Source organism: Panthera pardus, unplaced genomic scaffold (genome assembly GCF_024362965.1).
Source record: "Panthera pardus isolate Hobbes unplaced genomic scaffold, ASM2436296v1 HiC_scaffold_16, whole genome shotgun sequence".
NCBI lineage: Eukaryota > Metazoa > Chordata > Mammalia > Carnivora > Felidae > Panthera > Panthera pardus.
Genome location: NW_026526721.1, coordinates 58,797,729 through 58,815,894, shown reverse-complemented (window position 1 = coordinate 58,815,894; position 18,166 = coordinate 58,797,729). Strand labels below are relative to the sequence as shown.

At 39.5% G+C, this 18,166-nt stretch overlaps 2 protein-coding genes across 5 annotated transcripts in view; both read left to right on the top strand.

The window, feature by feature from the left end:
* Positions 1-18,166, top strand: part of LOC109266391 (cell surface glycoprotein CD200 receptor 1-like) — a 147,343-nt gene that overhangs the window by 94,146 nt on the left and 35,031 nt on the right. The window contains exon 1 of one of the 4 annotated variants that reach the window (XM_053903342.1): positions 6,975-6,989. The exons of the other annotated variants lie outside the window; for them this stretch is intronic. Within the exon in view, the coding sequence (XP_053759317.1) occupies positions 6,983-6,989 (7 nt within the window). The 5' untranslated portion in view covers positions 6,975-6,982. Of the gene's footprint in view, positions 1-6,974; positions 6,990-18,166 lie in introns of those variants that run through there. 4 annotated transcript variants of the gene reach the window in all.
* On the top strand, positions 7,338-11,032 carry LOC109266205 (cell surface glycoprotein CD200 receptor 1-like). The gene is made up of 3 exons (XM_019448074.2): positions 7,338-7,424; positions 10,123-10,447; positions 10,566-11,032. Exons 1-3 carry the CDS (start codon positions 7,338-7,340, stop codon positions 10,907-10,909), a joined length of 756 nt encoding a protein of 251 aa, XP_019303619.2. The 3' UTR covers positions 10,910-11,032.

Sequence of the window (18,166 nt, the reverse complement as noted above, 5' to 3'; positions counted from 1 at the left end):
TCTTTGATTTTCTATAGTTTGAATATGATATGCCAAGTCTAGGTTATTTTCCTCAGATTTTTCCTTATTGGTGTTGCCAAACTTCCTGGAACTTTGGTTTGGTATCTGATAGTAACTTGGAGAAATTCTCAGTCCTTGTTTCAAAAATTTCCTCTATTCCTTTCTCTCCTTCTTTCTTCTGATTTTTCCATTACACACATTTTATATGTTTTGGTAGTTGTCTCACATTCCGTGGATATCCTGTGTTTTTTTTTAAGTGTTTATTCTCTTTGTTTTTCAGTTTCAGAGGTTTCTATTGATATATTCTCTAGCTTAGAGATTCCTTCCTCAGCCATATCCAGACTATTAATAAGGTCATCAAAGACATTCTTCATTTCTGTTAATGTTTTTGATTTAATTTTGCCAATTTTGCCTCATGTATTTTGAAGCTGTTACTAGGTATAGAGCCATATCTTGTTTCATTGTACCATTGTTTTACTTTATTGTACCTTGAAGGTATCATGGTTTTTACAAGTTGAAGGTATGCCAAACATGCATTGAGTACATCTATCAGCACCATTTTTCCAACAGCATTTGCTCACTTTGCATCTCTGTGTCACATTTTGGTAATTCTTGAAATATTTGAAGCTTTGTCATTACATTATATTTGTTGTGGTGATCTGTGATCAGTGATCTCTGATGTTATTATGTAATTGTTTTGTGGTGTCACTAACCATGTCCATATGAGATGGTGGATGTAAGTGATACATGTGTGTGTGTGTGTGTGTGTGTGTGTGTGTGTGTGTTGGCTCTACCCCCATCTCTGTGTTCCTCCCATCAGGCCTCCCTCTTCCCTGAGACACAACAATATTGATATTAGGCCGATTAATAACCTCCCAGTGACCTCTAAGTGTTCAAGTGAAAGGAGGAGTTGCATATTTCTCACTTGAAATCAAAACTTAGAAATGATTCGTAAGTTTAGCGAGGAAGGCATGTTGAAAGCTGAGACAGGTCAAAAGCTAGGCCTCTTGTGCCAGCAGTTAGCCAAGTTGTGAGTGTGAAGGAATAATTCCTGAAGGAAACAAAAGTGTTACTCTCGTGAACACACTAATGATAAGGAAGTGAAATTATTGCTGATAAGGAGAAAGTTTCAGTGATCTGGAAAGAAGACCAAAGAGCTACAGCATTTCCTGAAGCCAAAGCCTAATGCAGAGCAAGGCCCTAACTCTCCTTGATTCTATGGAGGCTGAGGGATTTCAGGAAGCTGCAGAAGAAAAGTTGAAAGCTGGCAGAGGGTGGTTCAAGAGGTTTAAGAAAAGCAACTCTCTCCATAACAAAAGTGCACAGTGAGGCAACAAATGCAGATGTAGATGCTGCAGTGAGTTATCTGGAAGATCTAGCTAAGGTAATACATAAAGTGACTAAGCTAAAGAACAGATTTTTAACACAACGAAACTGTCTTATATTGGAAACTGTCCTTTAGGACTTTCTGAAATTCTCCCTTTCTCGTATCCTGTATGTTTGTTTTTTGCTATAGTTTTCCAGTTTTAATAAGCAGTGAATCAATGAGTAAATTGAACTCTTTTGTATTCTCCTAATCTGCCTAGTTATTTTTGGAGGAGTGGGGTGTGGGGGAAGCATATATTTCTTGTTTGTGTTTTAATTCTCCTTTTATTTCTTTAAACATCCTCACCACATTTATTTTATGCCTGGTGTTTCATGATTCTACTATCTCAAGTTCTGAATCTTATTCTTCTCTCTAGGAATAACAGAGGGCAGCCAATAAAGAAAATATTTTCTGAATTTATGGTGGCTTGTTTTTTCCTATGTTTTGTAATCTTGGAATGTGAGCCCAAAATTGTGTGGCTTTGAGTATGAGAATTGGTTTGAATATAAAAACCTGGTGAAGGACAATGATTTTCCATTATGGCAAATAATCTGGGTCTTTACTCAAAGCTATGGACTGAATGTGTCCTCCAAAACTCCTGTGTCAAAGCCCAATCTCCAATGGGATGTCATTTGGAGAAGGAGGCTTTGGGAAGTAACTTTGTCATGAGGATAGAGCTCTCAGATTAGTACCTTTATAAGAAGAGACCCAAGAGAGCCTGCTTTTTCTCTTTCTCTCTCCCTCTGCCACTCCATGTGAGAATACAGTGAGAAGACAGCTGTCTACAAGCCAGGAAGTGGGCTTTCATTGGACATCATGTCTGTTAGTACTTTGATCTTAGACTTCCAGCTTCTAGAACTGTGAGATAAAGTGTTTGTTATTACGCCATTCTTTGGTATTTTTGTTGCGGGAAGCAAAACTGATGTAAGACACCCATTTATCCTTGATCTGGCCATATAAGGCAAACCATACCGTCTTTGGCTGCCCTTCTCTCTTACCCTTAAGAACGTTAAGATTTATCTGGCTTTTGCCACAGATCTTTCAGGTCAGAGCCTCTTGATTGTCATTCTGGCCTCGCTACTGTTTATGATTATGTACTTTGCCCCTGACTATTAAGTGCTGTCACCTTGTCTTGGTATTGCAGAATCCTATCACCCTCTCTGTGGCCAGCCCCACACTTTCCCACAGATGATGGGAACCTCCCTAGATAGTGTGCATGGATATCAGCAGTCTGGTGATTTGGGAGAAGGCCCACAACCCTGAGCACTTCAGGGAATTTCCCTCGTGTAAATAAAAAGGAGGGTTTCAGAATTCTGTCTGCTTTTGTGGGATGGAGAGAAGACACAGAATCCTAAGACTTCCACCTCAAAAGGAACCTCGGGAATGGAGAAGGTACCTCCTTAGGAAAGGTCTGAGAGACCTCCCAGAATCTCCAGCTGGGCTGACAGGTGAATATCTTTTTCTGAAGAAACCAGGCAGTAAAGATGGCGGGGGTGGGTGGGGGGGTGGGTGGGAGGGGTGGGTGGTGGTGACAGCTCCTTCAAGTGTGAAGACACGAGCAATGCAAACCTTTCAAAACATTCAAGGAAACATGACATCACTAAAAGAACAATATCAAGCCCCAGTGGCTGATCTCAAAGCAATGGAGCTCTGCATGCCTGACAAAGAATTCAAAAATAGTTTACTTAAGGAAGCTCAGTGAGCTACAGGAGAACACAGTTTGACCCCTAAATAGAATCTAGAAAACAATCTATGAGCAAAGGGAGTGTTCAAAAAAAGAGGTAGAAATCATGTAAAGGACACAACGGCAAATTTTATGCAAAGACTACACTGAAAAATTCAATCAAGAGTTCCAACAGCAGAGTCATCAAGCAGAAGAAATAATTAGTGAACACAAAGACATAATTTGAAATCATCCAGTCAGAGATAAAAAGCAAACCAACAGAAAGAATGGAAGTGAGGGAAGAAAGTCTCGGGATGTTATGAAACACCAACAAACCAAGCAATATAGGCATTACTGGAGCCCCAGATAAGCATAAAAGAAAGGAGCAGAAAGCTTATGCAAAGTACTAATGAGAGGCAATCTCCTAAATCTGTGGGGAATGAACATCCAGATCCATGAAGACCACAGAACTTGACTGACTGTAAAGAAATCTGCACTAAGACACATTACAATCAAATAGAAAAGAGAAACTTTTGAAAGCAGCAGAGGAAAAGTGAGTGGTCGTATATAAAGGATGCCCAGATTTCTCAGCACAGACCTTGCAGACCCAGAGAGTGGGATGATACCTTCAAAGTGCTGAAAGAAAAATCCAGCCACAGAAATCCTTCACTGGGAAAACTGAAATAAAGGTGAGGTAAAGACTTTCCTAGAAAAAACCAGAAACTGACAAACTTCATCAGTACTAAACCTGCTTACAAGAAATTCTAAAGGGAGTTCTTCAAATTGAAATAACAGGACGCTATGGCACTTGGGTGGCTCAGTCGGTTAGGTGTACGACCCTTGCATTTGTCTCAGGTCATGATCTCTTGGTCATGGGGTCGAGCCCAGATTGGACTCTGTGCTGACAGTGTGCAGCCAGGTTGGGATTCTCTCTCTCCCTCTAACTCTGCCCCACACGTGCTCATGCTCTCTCTCAAAATAAATACATGTAAGATAAATAAATAAATAAATAAATAAATAAAAGGAAAAGAGAGGGTGCTAACTAGCAACATGGTGACATATGGACATTAAACATATTGTAAAGGCGAATATATAATTAAATTCAGAATAGTGTAATACCATAATGATGGTGTGTGAATTAACTTTTAACGCTAGTACCAATGCCAAAAAAATATTAAAAATAATTATAGCTATAAAAATCTGTCAGTACACAAGTTAAATATGTAAATTGTGACATCAGTAACATAAAATGAGGGAGGAGATGTAAAAATATTGAGTATTGTAGGCAATGAATTTATATTGTAATCAGCTTGAAATACCTATAAGGTGTTGGGCGTATGACTCATAGTTACCACAAAGAAAACTATTTGGTAGATACACAGAAGACATAGAATAAGAAATCAAATCCTACTGCTACAAAAAATTATCAAATCACAAAGGAAGTCAGTAAGACAGGAAGAAAGGAATAAAGGAACTTCAAAATAGAAAACAATGAACACAATAGCAATAGTAAGTACCTACTTTCTTATCAGTTGTCTTAATGTAAATGGACTAGGGGCACCTGGGTGGCTTAGTTGGTTGAGCATCTGACTTCAGTTTATGTCATGATCTCGTGGTTTGGGAGTTCAAAACCCATACCGGGGGCTTGTTTGGGTCCCCTGTCCCCCTCTCTCTGCCCCTCCCCTGCTTGTACTGTCTCTCTCTTTCAAAAATAAATGAACATTAAAAAAAAAATTAAATGGACTGAATTCTCCAATCACATGGTATATAGTGGGCAAATAGATAAAAAAAAAAACAAGATTCAACAATATGCTACTACAAGAGACTGACTTTAGTCAAGGATACATGTAGGCTGAAAGTGAATGGATGGAAAAAGCTGTTCCAGGGAATAAAAACCAAAAGAAGGTAAGGATAGCTATATTTAATATTAGAGAAAATAGACTTTAAGTTAAAAAATGTAACTAAAGACAGAACATTTCAGTCTCTAATGGTAAAAAGCCAATTCATCAAGAGGATTTAACATTTGAAAATATTTTAAAAAAATTTTTTAAATGTTTATTTATTTTTGAGAGACAGCATTAGCAGGAGAGGGGTAGAGAGAGAGAGAGACACAGAATCCAAAGTAGACTCCAGGCTCTGAGCTGTTAGCACAGAGTCTGACTCAGGGATGGAACTCATTAGCCATGAGAGAGTGACCTGAGCTGAAGTTGGATGCTTAACCAATTGAGCAACCCAGGCGCCAAACACATGTAAATATTTATTCATCCAACATCAGAGCATCTAAATATATAGAGCAGATATTGACAGACCTGAAGAAGAAATAGAAAACAATACAGCATTTTCAGGGAACTCTAACTGTACCTTTTCATTGGAAAATGAAAAGATCATTCCAACATAAGACCAATAAGGAAACAGTGGACTTGAACAACACTGTAGGCCAAATGGCCCAACAGATATGTACAGAACATTGTTTCCAACAATAGCAGAATACAGTCTTTTCAAGCACACACAGAATATTCCCAGGATAAATCATAATTTAGAAAAAAATTGTTGTGTTTTACTTCACTACAGATCTTTTCAGAACCCAGATTTGAAGTAGATTAGGACTACTTTGGTTATCAGAAAAGTCTTTGATTGTCAGGAATTCCAAGGGAAGGAATGCATGTGGGTCTCAGGAAGGATGGAATTAGAAACTTTAGCTAGGTGAGGAGTCTCTCTCTCTCTCTCTCTCTCTCTCTCTCTGCTTCTGCTTCCTTCTTTCCAGGATAGTCATCAGTCCTCAAGGAAACAGAATAACAGAGAGTGAAGGGAGAGACAGAAGGAAGGAGGGAGAGAGGGAGGGAAAAGAGAGAGATTTATCTTAAAGAACTGGCTCACAAGAGTGTAGAGGCTTGGCAAGTCCATAATCAGCAGGCTGGGCCAGCAGCTGGAGACCCAGGGAAGAGGAGTAGTGAGTCTAAAGGCAGTCTGCTATAGAATTTCCCTTTCCTAGAGGTCAGTCTTTTATTAAAATAAGGCCTTCAACTGTTTGAACATGGCCTCCCGACATTATGGAAGGTAATTTGCTTTACTGAAAGTCTACTCATATTAATGTTAACCTTATCTATAAAAAAAATACTTTTGGGGCGCCTAGGTGGCTCAGTCATTTAAGGGTCTGCCTTCGGCTAAGGTCATGATCTCACGGCTTTGTGAGTTCCAGCCCCACATTGGTCTCTGTGCTGACAGCTCAGAGCCTGGAACCTGATTCAGATTCTGTGTCTCCCTCAATCTCTGCCCCTCCTCCACTCACATTCTGTCTCTCTCCCTCTCTCAAATATAAATAAAAATTAAAAAAATTTTAAAAAATACTTTCACAGAAACATCGAGAACACATAAAATGGACACATAAATTTAGCAATCACTGTAAGAAAAGGGGAGGAAAAGAAGAATGGACTAGTCTCAATCTGGTTCCAAAATTCTCGTGAAAGTACTCTCATTTGCGCAGCTGGGTGAGGTGCCCACCAGTGGATCAAACAACTTTAATCAGGAGGTGGATCTGGAGAAAACACTATACTCAGTCCCCATCATGTGAGGTACCCATGATGGAACAATCCACTGTGGCTAGGAGAGGAGTGGAGGCAGGGTTGCCCTGGAGAAAATTACTGTCAAGTACAGAACAAGGTGTCTCAAAAATGGGAAATTATTGATTAAAAGCCTACAATGTAATTTTAAATGTTAACCTGTTTTTTCCACATAATGATGAAATAACTTCTAATTTCTGTTTTGTAAAGCTTTTTGTGGAATTTAGTGACAACTGATTTTCTATCATGTTGTATGTAAGATGTATGAATAAACAGTGGCTGACACTCAATTTCAGTCCCTGAAGTTCATTTCATTTACTTTTCCCTGAATATCTTCTACCTTCAACGAATAGTACATTCATGGATGGAAAGCAGAGACGTTTCATACTTCCTATGGAAGGTAATATGTTTTTAATTTTTTCCTACAGGCCAGTACTAAAGGGAAAAAGTGTTGAACTTCCTTAGAAACAGGGTTGATGGGCTGGTCAGGGGGCCGGCCTGAGCCCAGTTGAAGAGTATGATGATCTGAGTGCTGAGGTGTGAGGGACCCTGAATGACCCCAGGCCTCCTCCCCCCCGGGCAGTGCACATTCCGTCCGAGGATTATGGAGCTCTCCCTGTCAGGCACTGTGCTAGGCCATGTGGGGAACACGGGGACAAACAAGAGTAGCTAGAGCCCCACAGCACCCTAAGGGGTTCATTTCGCAGGGGAGCCAAGATATCAGCACAGATGGCATTTGACGGAGGAGATGAGCACTCACATCAAGTGTGCTGGGAGTGTAGAGGAGAAGGCGAAGCAGCAAGGCTCTGAGAAGGCTTCACGGCAGGGGCAGCGTGTGAAATGGCTCTTAGGGGAAGAGGAGAGTTTTTGTGGACAGAGTGGTCTGTAGGCCCCCCCAGTCTGCAGGAACGATGTGAGGAAAGACCCAGATATGCAGCAGTGCTTGGTGTTTTCTTTGCGAAGTGTGGGGGCGACTGAGGGGTGATAAGATGGCAAAGTGAGTCCATCTGCAAAAGAGGGCTTTCAAAGGCAACACAAGACATGTAAGTGCTGTCTTCGGGCGGGGAGAGGTCTCTGAGGGGTGTTAGATGGAGGGGATCACACCCGTGTCCCAGAATCCTGGACCTGCTGCAAGGTCAGGTGTGAACCGAAGAGGGGAGAGATTTGAGACGGACACAGACATCAGGAGACTTCTGCAGGAATCCAGGTGTGTGGTGATGGGGTCGTAATCTAATATCTGGCAGTGAGGACAGAAAGGAAAAGCCCCAAATCTCATAGGGATTGGTCTGTGTGCAGAAGGGCTGGAGGAGCCTGGAGGAGAGTCATAGACACAGGATGCAGAGAAGCTGGAAGGTGACTGCTGGTTCTGGAGCCAATAGAAGAATCCACCTGCTATCCCTCTGTGACCAGGAAGTGAAATCACGGTAGTTGATCACAGGGCTGTGAGGAGATTATATTTGTTAGACAGGTGCCAACCCCACTGAGTTTGGGGGAGTGACTGGTCACTGGTAAATTATCGCAACAGGTGTGAATAGAGAAAGAGAAGGATTAAGAAAGGGTGAGTAACAGGAATCACAGAAGTCCCATCACAGGTGAAGGGGGATTGCTGGAGGGTCCTAGAGCAGAGGAAGGTGAAAGAACAGGGATTGTCCATGGTGCTTGGGATCCTCACCCTGGGAGCCACTTCTCTGGAGATGGCACCCCTATTAAAATGCATCTGATAATTTGATTAGCTAGTAATTTCTTTTAAAAGAATAGAATCAGGCCTTAAGGCTCAATAGCAGGCAAAATATTAAAACCTTAGACTGTTCAGAAGCAGAAGTGCAAACCCCTGAGAACACAAAAGAACATTCACCAGCCTCTTCCCTTTGTGGTTTCATCTTCAGCATCTTGTTTTGAGGCACAGGGATGTTCACCCACATCCCCCCTCTAGCTGTTCCTAATCAGCTAACTTCTTGCTTGCCTCCAACCTTGGCCAAGGCTCATTTTCACTGTGCACATGCTTCATGGATTTCACTCCCCTCTCAGATCTGCTGTAAAATCTGCCTGCCACCCCCCAATGGGGCACATGGATGGCTCAGTCAGTTAAGCGTCTGACTCTTGATTTAGGCTCAGGTCATGATCTTATGGTCGTGAGATCAAGCCCCATCCGAGTTCCATGCTGGTCTCGGAGCCTATGTAAGTTTCCCTCACTCCCTCTCCCTCAGCCTCTCTCTCAAAAAGGAGTAAGTAAGGAAGTATCCTCCTTGCTTCCTGTAGTTATGGGATCTTGATTGGTCTGTGAAATGCGAGGGCATGAGTCCATCATCACAGAAGAGGCAGGATACACCAAAAAAGGAGAGGAGGGATCTCAAATGAGAGTTTAGCACCCACAAGCTCCATGCACAAAACAATTTTGCCCCATCACGCTAGTTCTGCTCAATGTAAAGTGATGAGCTCCTTGCCAGTCAGCTGGGTTACAGGTGCATGGACCCTGACTTCCTTAATCCTGTCTCAGCAAACCCCTCCCGGTCAGACACCCATTATGTTGTATGTCGCAGGGCTTAATTTTGACTTTAAAGTTGGACAAAGGGAGTGAATGTATGTAATTCTTGTAATTCGAATATAGAGACGCAATCTGTGAGCAGAGTTCACAGTTGAACTGTTTGGCAGTGTACGTGTGACTCAATAGGAAGGAAGGAAGAAAGATCTGTTGATTTTACTGATTGTGATTCTCCAAAAAAAAAAAAAGCTTTAAAAATACCCACCCTGGGTAGTGGTGGGGTGCCCGGGTGGCTCAGCCATTTAAGCATCCGACTCTTGGTTTTGGCTCAGGTCATGATCTCATTCATGGTTTGTGGGATGGAGCCCTGTGTTGGGCTCTGAGCTGTCAGCAGGGAGCCTGCTTGGAATTCTCTGTCTCCCTCTCTCTCTGCTCCTCCCCCACTCATTATCTCTCTGAAAATAAATAAGCATTAAAAAAATGTTCAGTCTGGTCAACATGAATGCCATTTTATGCTTTTTATATTTATTTTTGTCTGAAGTGCCACCCGTAAGGATAGGCATTTAGTTCTGATATTCTTTCTTATTAGTTCTGATATTCTGACTTATTCTTTCTCCGTAATACTTAGGAGGAGAAAATCAACTCACCAATTTTTCTTTCTACTTTCTATACTAAGAAGCATGAGTTATTAGATAAATCTAATAGTCTCTCTGACCAAAACATTAGATTTAGATGATTTTGTCCATTTATTTATATTGTGTTTTCTTGTTTCTTACATATCAAAACCTGCGAATCAATGCATAAATGCTTAAATATTTCTCACAATGATAATAGGTATAGTTTATCTAAGACCAAAGTATAAAGGAGAAAAATGGGTTCATCTTTGGATTAGTTTTAACATGTTATATGCATTTTGTGCAAGTTTAATTTTTTATGTAAGCCTTATATTTCTGGAATAAGATCACCAGTAAAGTCCTGTTATAGTAAAATTTTACGTAGTATGTTATGAAAAATAAACACATGAAGTACTTTCATTATTCTCTTTGTGCAGGTGTTCAGCTCACCCTTCCCTGTCTGTACCTGTGGATACAAAGGTATCCTCTCTTGCCCTCTCATCAGCTTGACAACTGTGCTGGTAACCACATGGGAAATAATCCTCAGAGACAAGCCTTCCTGCACCAGAGCCTACAGGAAAGATACAAATGAGACCAGGGCCATAAACTGTAGTGACGAGACAATATCCTGGGACTCCAGACCTGATCGGAATCCCGCCCTTCAGATCGATCGAGTGGCCATCACTCATGATGGATATTACAGGTGTGAAGTGGTCACAACTCATGGGCATTTCTATCATGGATATCACCTGACAGTATTAGGTAAGGAGCATCGTATATTGTGGGATGTCAGATAACCAGATTTGGACTGAAACAGATGTCTCTCTCTATTCCATATCCGTGTGTTAAGACTGAAGCATTTTCCCCTGCATCTCTGCAGTGCCCCCCGACGTGACCCTGTTTCAACTTGAGAATGGAACTATCGTGTGTAGGGCAGCTGCAGGGAAGCCAGCGGCGCAGATCTCCTGGACCCCAGGGGGAGATTGTCACACTGTGGAAGAGCCACTGGGCAATGACACAGTGACCGTCCAGAGTTTGTGCCGCTGGGAGGACCACCGGGTATTTAAGGTGTCCTGCTTTGTGTATCATCTGACTGGCAACAGGAATCTGTCCATAGAGCAGAATTCTGTTAGTAATTTCAGCTTTTGTATGAAGTTTTCATTATATCAGAGAAGCTATGGAAGAATGAAAAAGGAGTGTATGGAGAATTTCACTCAAGGATAATCTCCCCAGCCTCTCTTTTATGTCCTTCTCCACCATTATGAGTTATGTCAAGAAGAATAATGCAGAATTTGGTTTAAGAAGCCATATTTTAAATGATGTTTACTTTTTAATAATTATAATAAACATGATTTAATAATTTAAGTGTACACTTCTATACAAGCAGTAAGCTGGCTTGAGTAGTGTACTTTTAAATTAATTCTTATGGTTTTAGGAGAAGGATAAAATATATATATATATTTTTTAATTTTTTCATATTTATTTTTGAGAGACAGAGAAAGACAGAGTGCAAGCAGGGAAGGGGAAGAGAGAGAGAGAGAGACAGAATCCAAAGCAGCTCCCAGGCTCTGAGCTGTCACCACAGAGCCCGATGCGGGGCTCGAACTCACTAACTGTGAGATCATGACCTGAGCTGAAGTCAGACGCTTAACCGACTGAGCCACCCAGGTGCCCCAAGAAATGTTTAAAATAAAGTCACAGAAGTGAATTTCATGAGCTATGAGATATCCTTAAACCACACACACACACACACACACACACACACATATATATGTATACACACACACACACACAGAGATACATGATTTTATACTTTTATGTATATATCTATACTTATTTTCAATAAACTTTAGTTTTTAGAGCAGTTTAGGTTTACAGAAAAATGAGTAGAAATTCCAGAGTTCCCAACAACCTCTGCCCTACTACAGGCACCCCCTCCTCCCCTGCCTCCATCACTTATGCCACCCAGGTACACCTGGGATAGTCAATGAGCCAATGGTAATACAACATTATCACTCGAAGCACATAGTTTAATTAAGGGTCACTCTAGGTGTACATTCTGTGAGTTTTGGTAACTGTGCAGATGGCAGGGATCCCCCATTGTAGTTTCACACAGAGTAGTTTCATTGTCCTGAAAGTCCTCCAGGCTTCACCTACTGCTCCCTCCCTCCACCCTAACCTCTAACAACCCCTGATCTTTTCACTGTCCCCATAGTTTTACCTTTTGTAGAATGTCATGTACTTGGAATCAGATAGAACTTGGCATTCTTGGAGCGCCTGGGTGGCTCAGTTAGTTAAGTGTCTGAATTTGGCTCAGGTCATGATCTCACGACTCATGAGTTTGAGCCCCATGTCGGGCTCTGTACTGACAACTCGGAGCCTGGAGCCTCCTTCAGATACTATATCTCTGTCTCTCTCTGCCTCTCCCCTGCTCAAGTTCTGTCTCTCTTCAATCTCTCTCACAAAAATAAACACTAAGAAAAAATAATGTAGCATTTTTAGACTGGCTTCTTTCACTTAGTAATATCCATTTAATTTCTTCTGTGTCTTTTCATGGCTTGGCAGCTCATTTCTTATTAGTGCTAAATAATATTCCACTGTCCAGATGGACTATAGTTAAACCATATGTTTTTTGTGTCTATATTTACAGACCAGTCACCACTAAACTTAAATATTGTGTATATCACCTTCTTTGTTTTTATTATCTTGGTCATTGTGGGATCCATTTGCCTTTTGAAAATTTGCAGGTGTTGGCTGTTTTTTTCTCCCTCAACTTTATTGGGCCAGAAGGAGTCAGAAAAGGGGAACTGAAAGATGAAATTAATATGCTAACATCAACTTCCCATAATCAAGAAGCACATCCTAAATGTGTTAGATTTAGACTACTCCAAATGACAAGAGGGACTTGCTTGATTACTTAGGCATGCAAGCACAGTGAATTATGCCACTTAGGACAGGATCTTGGGAGAGATTGTGTATGCTAAATTTCTATACCCGGAAAGAAGTACAATAATTTATTTTGTGTTACATGTGTAACATATATTAGGCTTCTGTTTCATAATTCCACTTCCTTTTCCAAAATCTGGAATTATCTTGTCTATGTGTATTAACCACAAGCATCATTCTTATTTCTGGTAGTTCAGTTCTGATTTACTATGGATTCTATAAAAAATGAACCACACTTGTCAATAGTATACTATTTTGTTTTCCCATTTTTAACTAAATACTGATGTTTCCTTCATTCACTCCAGCTTATTTTTATATTTTGCAGAAAATGCTAGTTAAAAAAAAAGAAGCAACTTTAGTTGTTGAGGAGGTAAGGTAACATTAAAAAGAATATTTGCAAAAATTTAAGCCGTAAAGTCAAAATATAGCTATATAATTTTTAATTTGCCTCATATTAGTATTTTAATTAGAAAGTAAAAATTCTAATTTTATAATGCTAATATTCAGGTGTACTTATTTTGTTAATTATCGACCATGTACTCTTTATACATACCCTAAACCATATTTTCATTTTAAGAACTGTATCTTACAAAACACAGAATGTTTGCCTCATTTAGACTATAATCTTTAGAGAAACTGAATTGGTCCTTCCTTCCTCATGAAACCATCTCTAATTCTTGACTTTCCTTTTTTAATACCATCGTCATTTTCCTCTTATGTGGTCTTTATTTATATTTATAATTATTTATTTATTTCTTCTTATTTATTTCTTCTTTATTTATTTGTATGTTTATAATACTGTATTTATATTTATCCTGATTTTTCTGTGCTTATATTCCACCCCCCCCATATTTTTAGATGTTACAGAGCTTTAAAAGTTCCATTTTTATTGTACTAGAAATTATACACTACATTTCTATTCTTTTGAGATTTCACTCCAAAGTTTATGCTTTGGACCATCACCTGCAAAGAATGAAATTTGATCTTTATCTGACACCATATTAAAAAACTAACCCCAATTGTATCAAAGTCTTAAATATGATTGCTAAAATGATCAAAATCTAAGAAGTGTAAGGTATTAACTCTATCTTTAGATTTGGCAATGATTTTTAGATATGGCATCAAAAGTCCAAGGATCCGAAGAAAACATAGAGAAATTACAGTTTATCGAAATTAACAGTTCTTGTCTACAAAGTTTTGTGTATCAGAATACATATCAAGAATGAAAAACAGCCCATAGAATGTGAAAAAATAATTGCAAATAATAAATCTGATAAGATTTAAGTATTCCAGAATATATAAAAAATTTTTTACTGCTCAAATCAAACAACCTAATTAAACACTGGGTGAAGACCTTTAATAGGCTTTTTTCCAAGGAACATTTACAAATAGTCAGTGATAGTTGGCTAATAACACATGATAACATCGTCAGTGTTATTCATTACTAGGGAAAGGCAAATGAAAACTACAGTGAGATCACTTCACACCAAATAGGATGGCTAATCATTCTGAAAATAACAAGTGTAGGCCAGGATTGGAGGAATTGGAATTCTCATGTATTGTTAGTAGAAAAGTTCCATGGTGTTACTATGATGAACAACAATTTGGTGAGTGTGTAATAACTGAAACATAGAATTACACATGGTTTAGCAATTCCACTTGTAGGTACATAGCCAAGAGAGTTGAAAACAGGTGTTCAAACAAAAACTTGTATGCTAATGTTCATAGGAGCACCGTTCACAATAGTCAAAGTAGGAATCGATCCAAATCTCATCAGTTGTTGGATGTATACACAAAGGTGGTATATCCATACAAGGGAATGTTATTAAGTTATGGAAAGAAAAGAAGTACTGATACATGCCACAGCATGGATAAACCTTTAAAATACTATGCTACATGAAAGAAGCCAGACATAAAATACCAAATATCGTATGATGCCATTTACCTGAAATATCTAGAATAAGCAAATCCATTGAGATAGAAAGCAGATTAATGATTGCCAGGGTGTGTGGGGTGAATATTTATGACAGCAGAGTTTCTTTTTAGGATGATGAAAACCCTCTGGAACTTTGTAGTGGTGATGATTTCTTTAAATTGGGAATTACTAAGTAGCACTGAATTGTACACTTTCAAATGGATAAAATGGTAAAATTTGAGTTATGCATAATTGCCATAATAAAAAAAGTGTATTTTAGTTACTTGTAACACCCAAGGGGAAATTATTTAAGCATAATTATGAAAGAGAGAATGGAATATTCTTTTAATTTTTATTTTTTGAATTCAATTTTTATTTTGAGATGATTGCAGATTCACAAGCAGTTGTAAGAAATAATCTAGAGGAATCCTATGTGCCTTTAACCCAGTTTCCTCCAGTAGTAGCATTTTGCAAACTATAGTACAAAAACAACTAGGATATTGACATTGATCAAGATACAAAACAGTTCTAGGGGCGCCTGGGTGGCTCAGTCGGTTAAGCCGCCGACTTCGGCTCAGGTCATGATCTCGTGGTCCGTGAGTTCTAGCCCCGCGTCGGGCTCTGTGCTGACAGCTCAGAGCCTGGAGCCTGTTTCAGATTCTGTGTCTCCCTCTCTCTGACCCTCCCCTGTTCATGCTCTGTCTCTCCGTGTCTCAAAAATAAATAAACGTTAAAAAAATCAAAAAAAAACCATACAAAACAGTTCCATCACATCATCTTCAAATAGGAACAGATTTCTTTCTCTTTCCTCATCTGTATGCCCTGTATTTAGTTTTACTGCTTTATTACACTGGCTAGAACTTTCAAAATTATATTGAATAAGAGTTGTAAGAGCAGGCATCCTTGCCTCATTCTCTCTTTTAGGTGGAAAACATTCAATTTTCCACAATTAATTAATATGTGAGCTGTAGGTTTTTATAGATGCTCTTCATCAAAATGGGGAAGTTTCCTTTATTCCTTTTTTTTTATGAGAGGTTTTATCATCAATTTGTGTTATGGTAATAGATATGTTGAAACCCTAATGCCCAATGTGAGTGTGTTAGGATGTAGGGCCTTTAATGAGGTCATCCGGGTGGGGCCCTAATCTAATGTAACTATTAGTCGTCAAGAAAGAAGAGGCACCAGAGGTGTCTCTCATGCAAGAACCTAGGCAGAAGAAAGCCATCTGAAAACAATACAAGAAAGCAGCTGTCTCTTAGAAAGAGAAAACTTACCAGAACCTTGCTGGTACCTTGATCTTAGACATCTATCTTCCAGAGCTGTGAGATAATAAATTTCTCTGAAGTCACTAAGTTTGTGGTATTTCACCACAGCATCCAGAGTGGACTTATACAACTGGTTGTTGAATTTTGTTAAGTGCTTTTTCTGTGATTGAAAAATGCACTTTAGTTACCTGTAACATGGAAGAGAAAAAAAAAAAAAACAAGAAACTTTAAGGAAACTTACAGAGAATGGAATTTTCTTTATTCCTTTTTTGTTTTTGTTTTTGTTCTTGTTCTTGTTCTTGTTCTCCTTCCTCTTCCCCTTCTTCCCCTTCTCCTTCTTCTCCTCTTCCTCCTCCTCCCCTCCCCCTTCTTTTCCTCTTCCCCTTCTTCCCTTTCTTTTTCCTCTTCTTCTTCCTCTTCTTCTTCTTCTTGTTCCTATGTTGTGACCCAAATCATGCATTTAAATTCTACTGCAAAATTTGAGTAAACAATTCCAGAAGAATTCAAAGTTTATGTCCATTTTGATGGCTGTATTATAAACTGTATCTCGACCATTTAAAATTGTATGTTGAAGAATAGTTCAGAATAATTTTTGACAATATTCTCACATTCTGTGAAAGGATTAAATATACTTGTTCTTTTAAGAAATAATGTTATCCAGAAAAGTTTTGAGCATCATAAGGACCATAAAAACAAATCATGCTCTAGAATATCACATTCAATATCTTATTTGTCAGCCACAAGGGCTGGTGACTACTTGAAATGTGGCCAATCTCAGTTGAGAAGTAAGATGTGACAAGCTGTCTTGGGAGATGTGCTGAGGACATGTGCAACTGGCCATCTGCAATGGTAGGAATGAAAAATGGCACTATTAGTTGGGAAGAGTATTAGTTTTCTAGGGCTGCCTCAATCAGTTACCACAAACTAAGTGGCTAAAACATCAGAAATGATCGTGTCACCGCTCTGAAGGCTAGAATTCCAAGATCACGGTGTCAGCAGGGTGGGTTTTTTCTGAGCGCTATTTGAGATAGTTTCCCCAGTGCTGTTTTTGTTCATTTTTGAGGCCCTGGCTAGAGGCAGTTAGTTCTCCTTGTTGAATACTTAAGTCCACGTCTCAACCACTTCCTTACGGTGGCTCCTACTCTGGGTCAACATGTACCTACCCTGATTGCCCCAGGACCCAACACCAGATAACTAGAGATAGCACTTGTGCCCTGGATCCCATGAAATCATTCAAATTAGCCAATGCATGGGAAATCAGGAAACCTAGTAAACTCTGCTCTACGTAAGCTTCTCCCTACAGTTCTCACTGTCACCCTGAACCTGGTTCATCCCTGCATGGCCAAGCATGGCAGGTGTCTTTCATTTGGAATTATCATAGACAGTTTGCCTTTCATCTATCTGAGTGTCATTGTGTTGTGTCCCATCATCAAAAAAAATCTTTGATCTTATAAAACATTGGCACTGTGGGCAAGATTGCATGGACACAACTGCTTACTCTTGCATAGCTTCTTGGGGGTCTGCTTTTGCCTTACTAATTTATTCCAAACCACCAGGAGAACAGCTTGGGAAGGAAGTGTTGCCTGTTGGTAAGCTTGTGCTTTAACTTGCAGCTTGCTGCTGTGTCTGCTGATGGTTTCCATGTGTCTCCTTAGCCAGATTTTCTTGGTGTTGGAAGATTAAGAAAAAGCAAACAACAGTCCTAAATGGCTAGACTCCACTTCCTGGATACTGTCACCTAAGGGCAATGGGACCAATAGGAAACACGGGCCACACTTTCCAGGGTGCAGCCATAAGATGTGTTTTCAGTCTGCTATAGACTGCATATTTGTGTCTCCCTCACCCCGATTTTTGTATTGAAACCTATTTTTCTGATGTGATGGCATTTGGAGGCAGGGACTTTGGGAGCTAATTAAGTCATAAGAACATAGCCTTCATGAGTGGGATGAGTGCCCAGAGAGACCACAGAGAGCTAGCTCATCCTTTCTACCATGTGAGGACACAGTGAAAAATTGGTCTATGAACTAGAAATCAGCTTCTCAGCAGATACCAGATTTGCTGGTGCCTTGTGCTTTAACCTCCCAGCCCCAAGAACTGTGAGAAATAAATTTCTACTGTTTATAAGTCACCTCGTCTGCAGTGTTTTGTTGTAGTAGCCTGAAAAGACTAAAATAGTAGGCATACACACTCTGTCTGACACAATAAGTAATCAACTAAAATTAAATAAATAAATACATAAATATACACATTATTTCATAAAATTGATAAAATCAGAACCCTGAGCTTCAGGTAAAATAGTTAATATGGCTCAGTGTAAGTTAAAACAGGTCCCTTAATGATTGAAACATTCTATAG

Bases quoted from the DNA above. Each gene is read 5' to 3' on its own strand.
- LOC109266205 (XM_019448074.2), top strand. From the start codon at position 7,338: ATGAGCACTCACATCAAGTGTGCTGGGAGTGTAGAGGAGAAGGCGAAG. The intron at 7,425-10,122 runs GTGAAATGGCTC...CTCTTTGTGCAG, and splicing joins CTTCACGGCAGGGGCAGCGT to GTGTTCAGCTCACCCTTCCC. The intron at 10,448-10,565 runs GTAAGGAGCATC...GCATCTCTGCAG, and splicing joins ATATCACCTGACAGTATTAG to TGCCCCCCGACGTGACCCTG.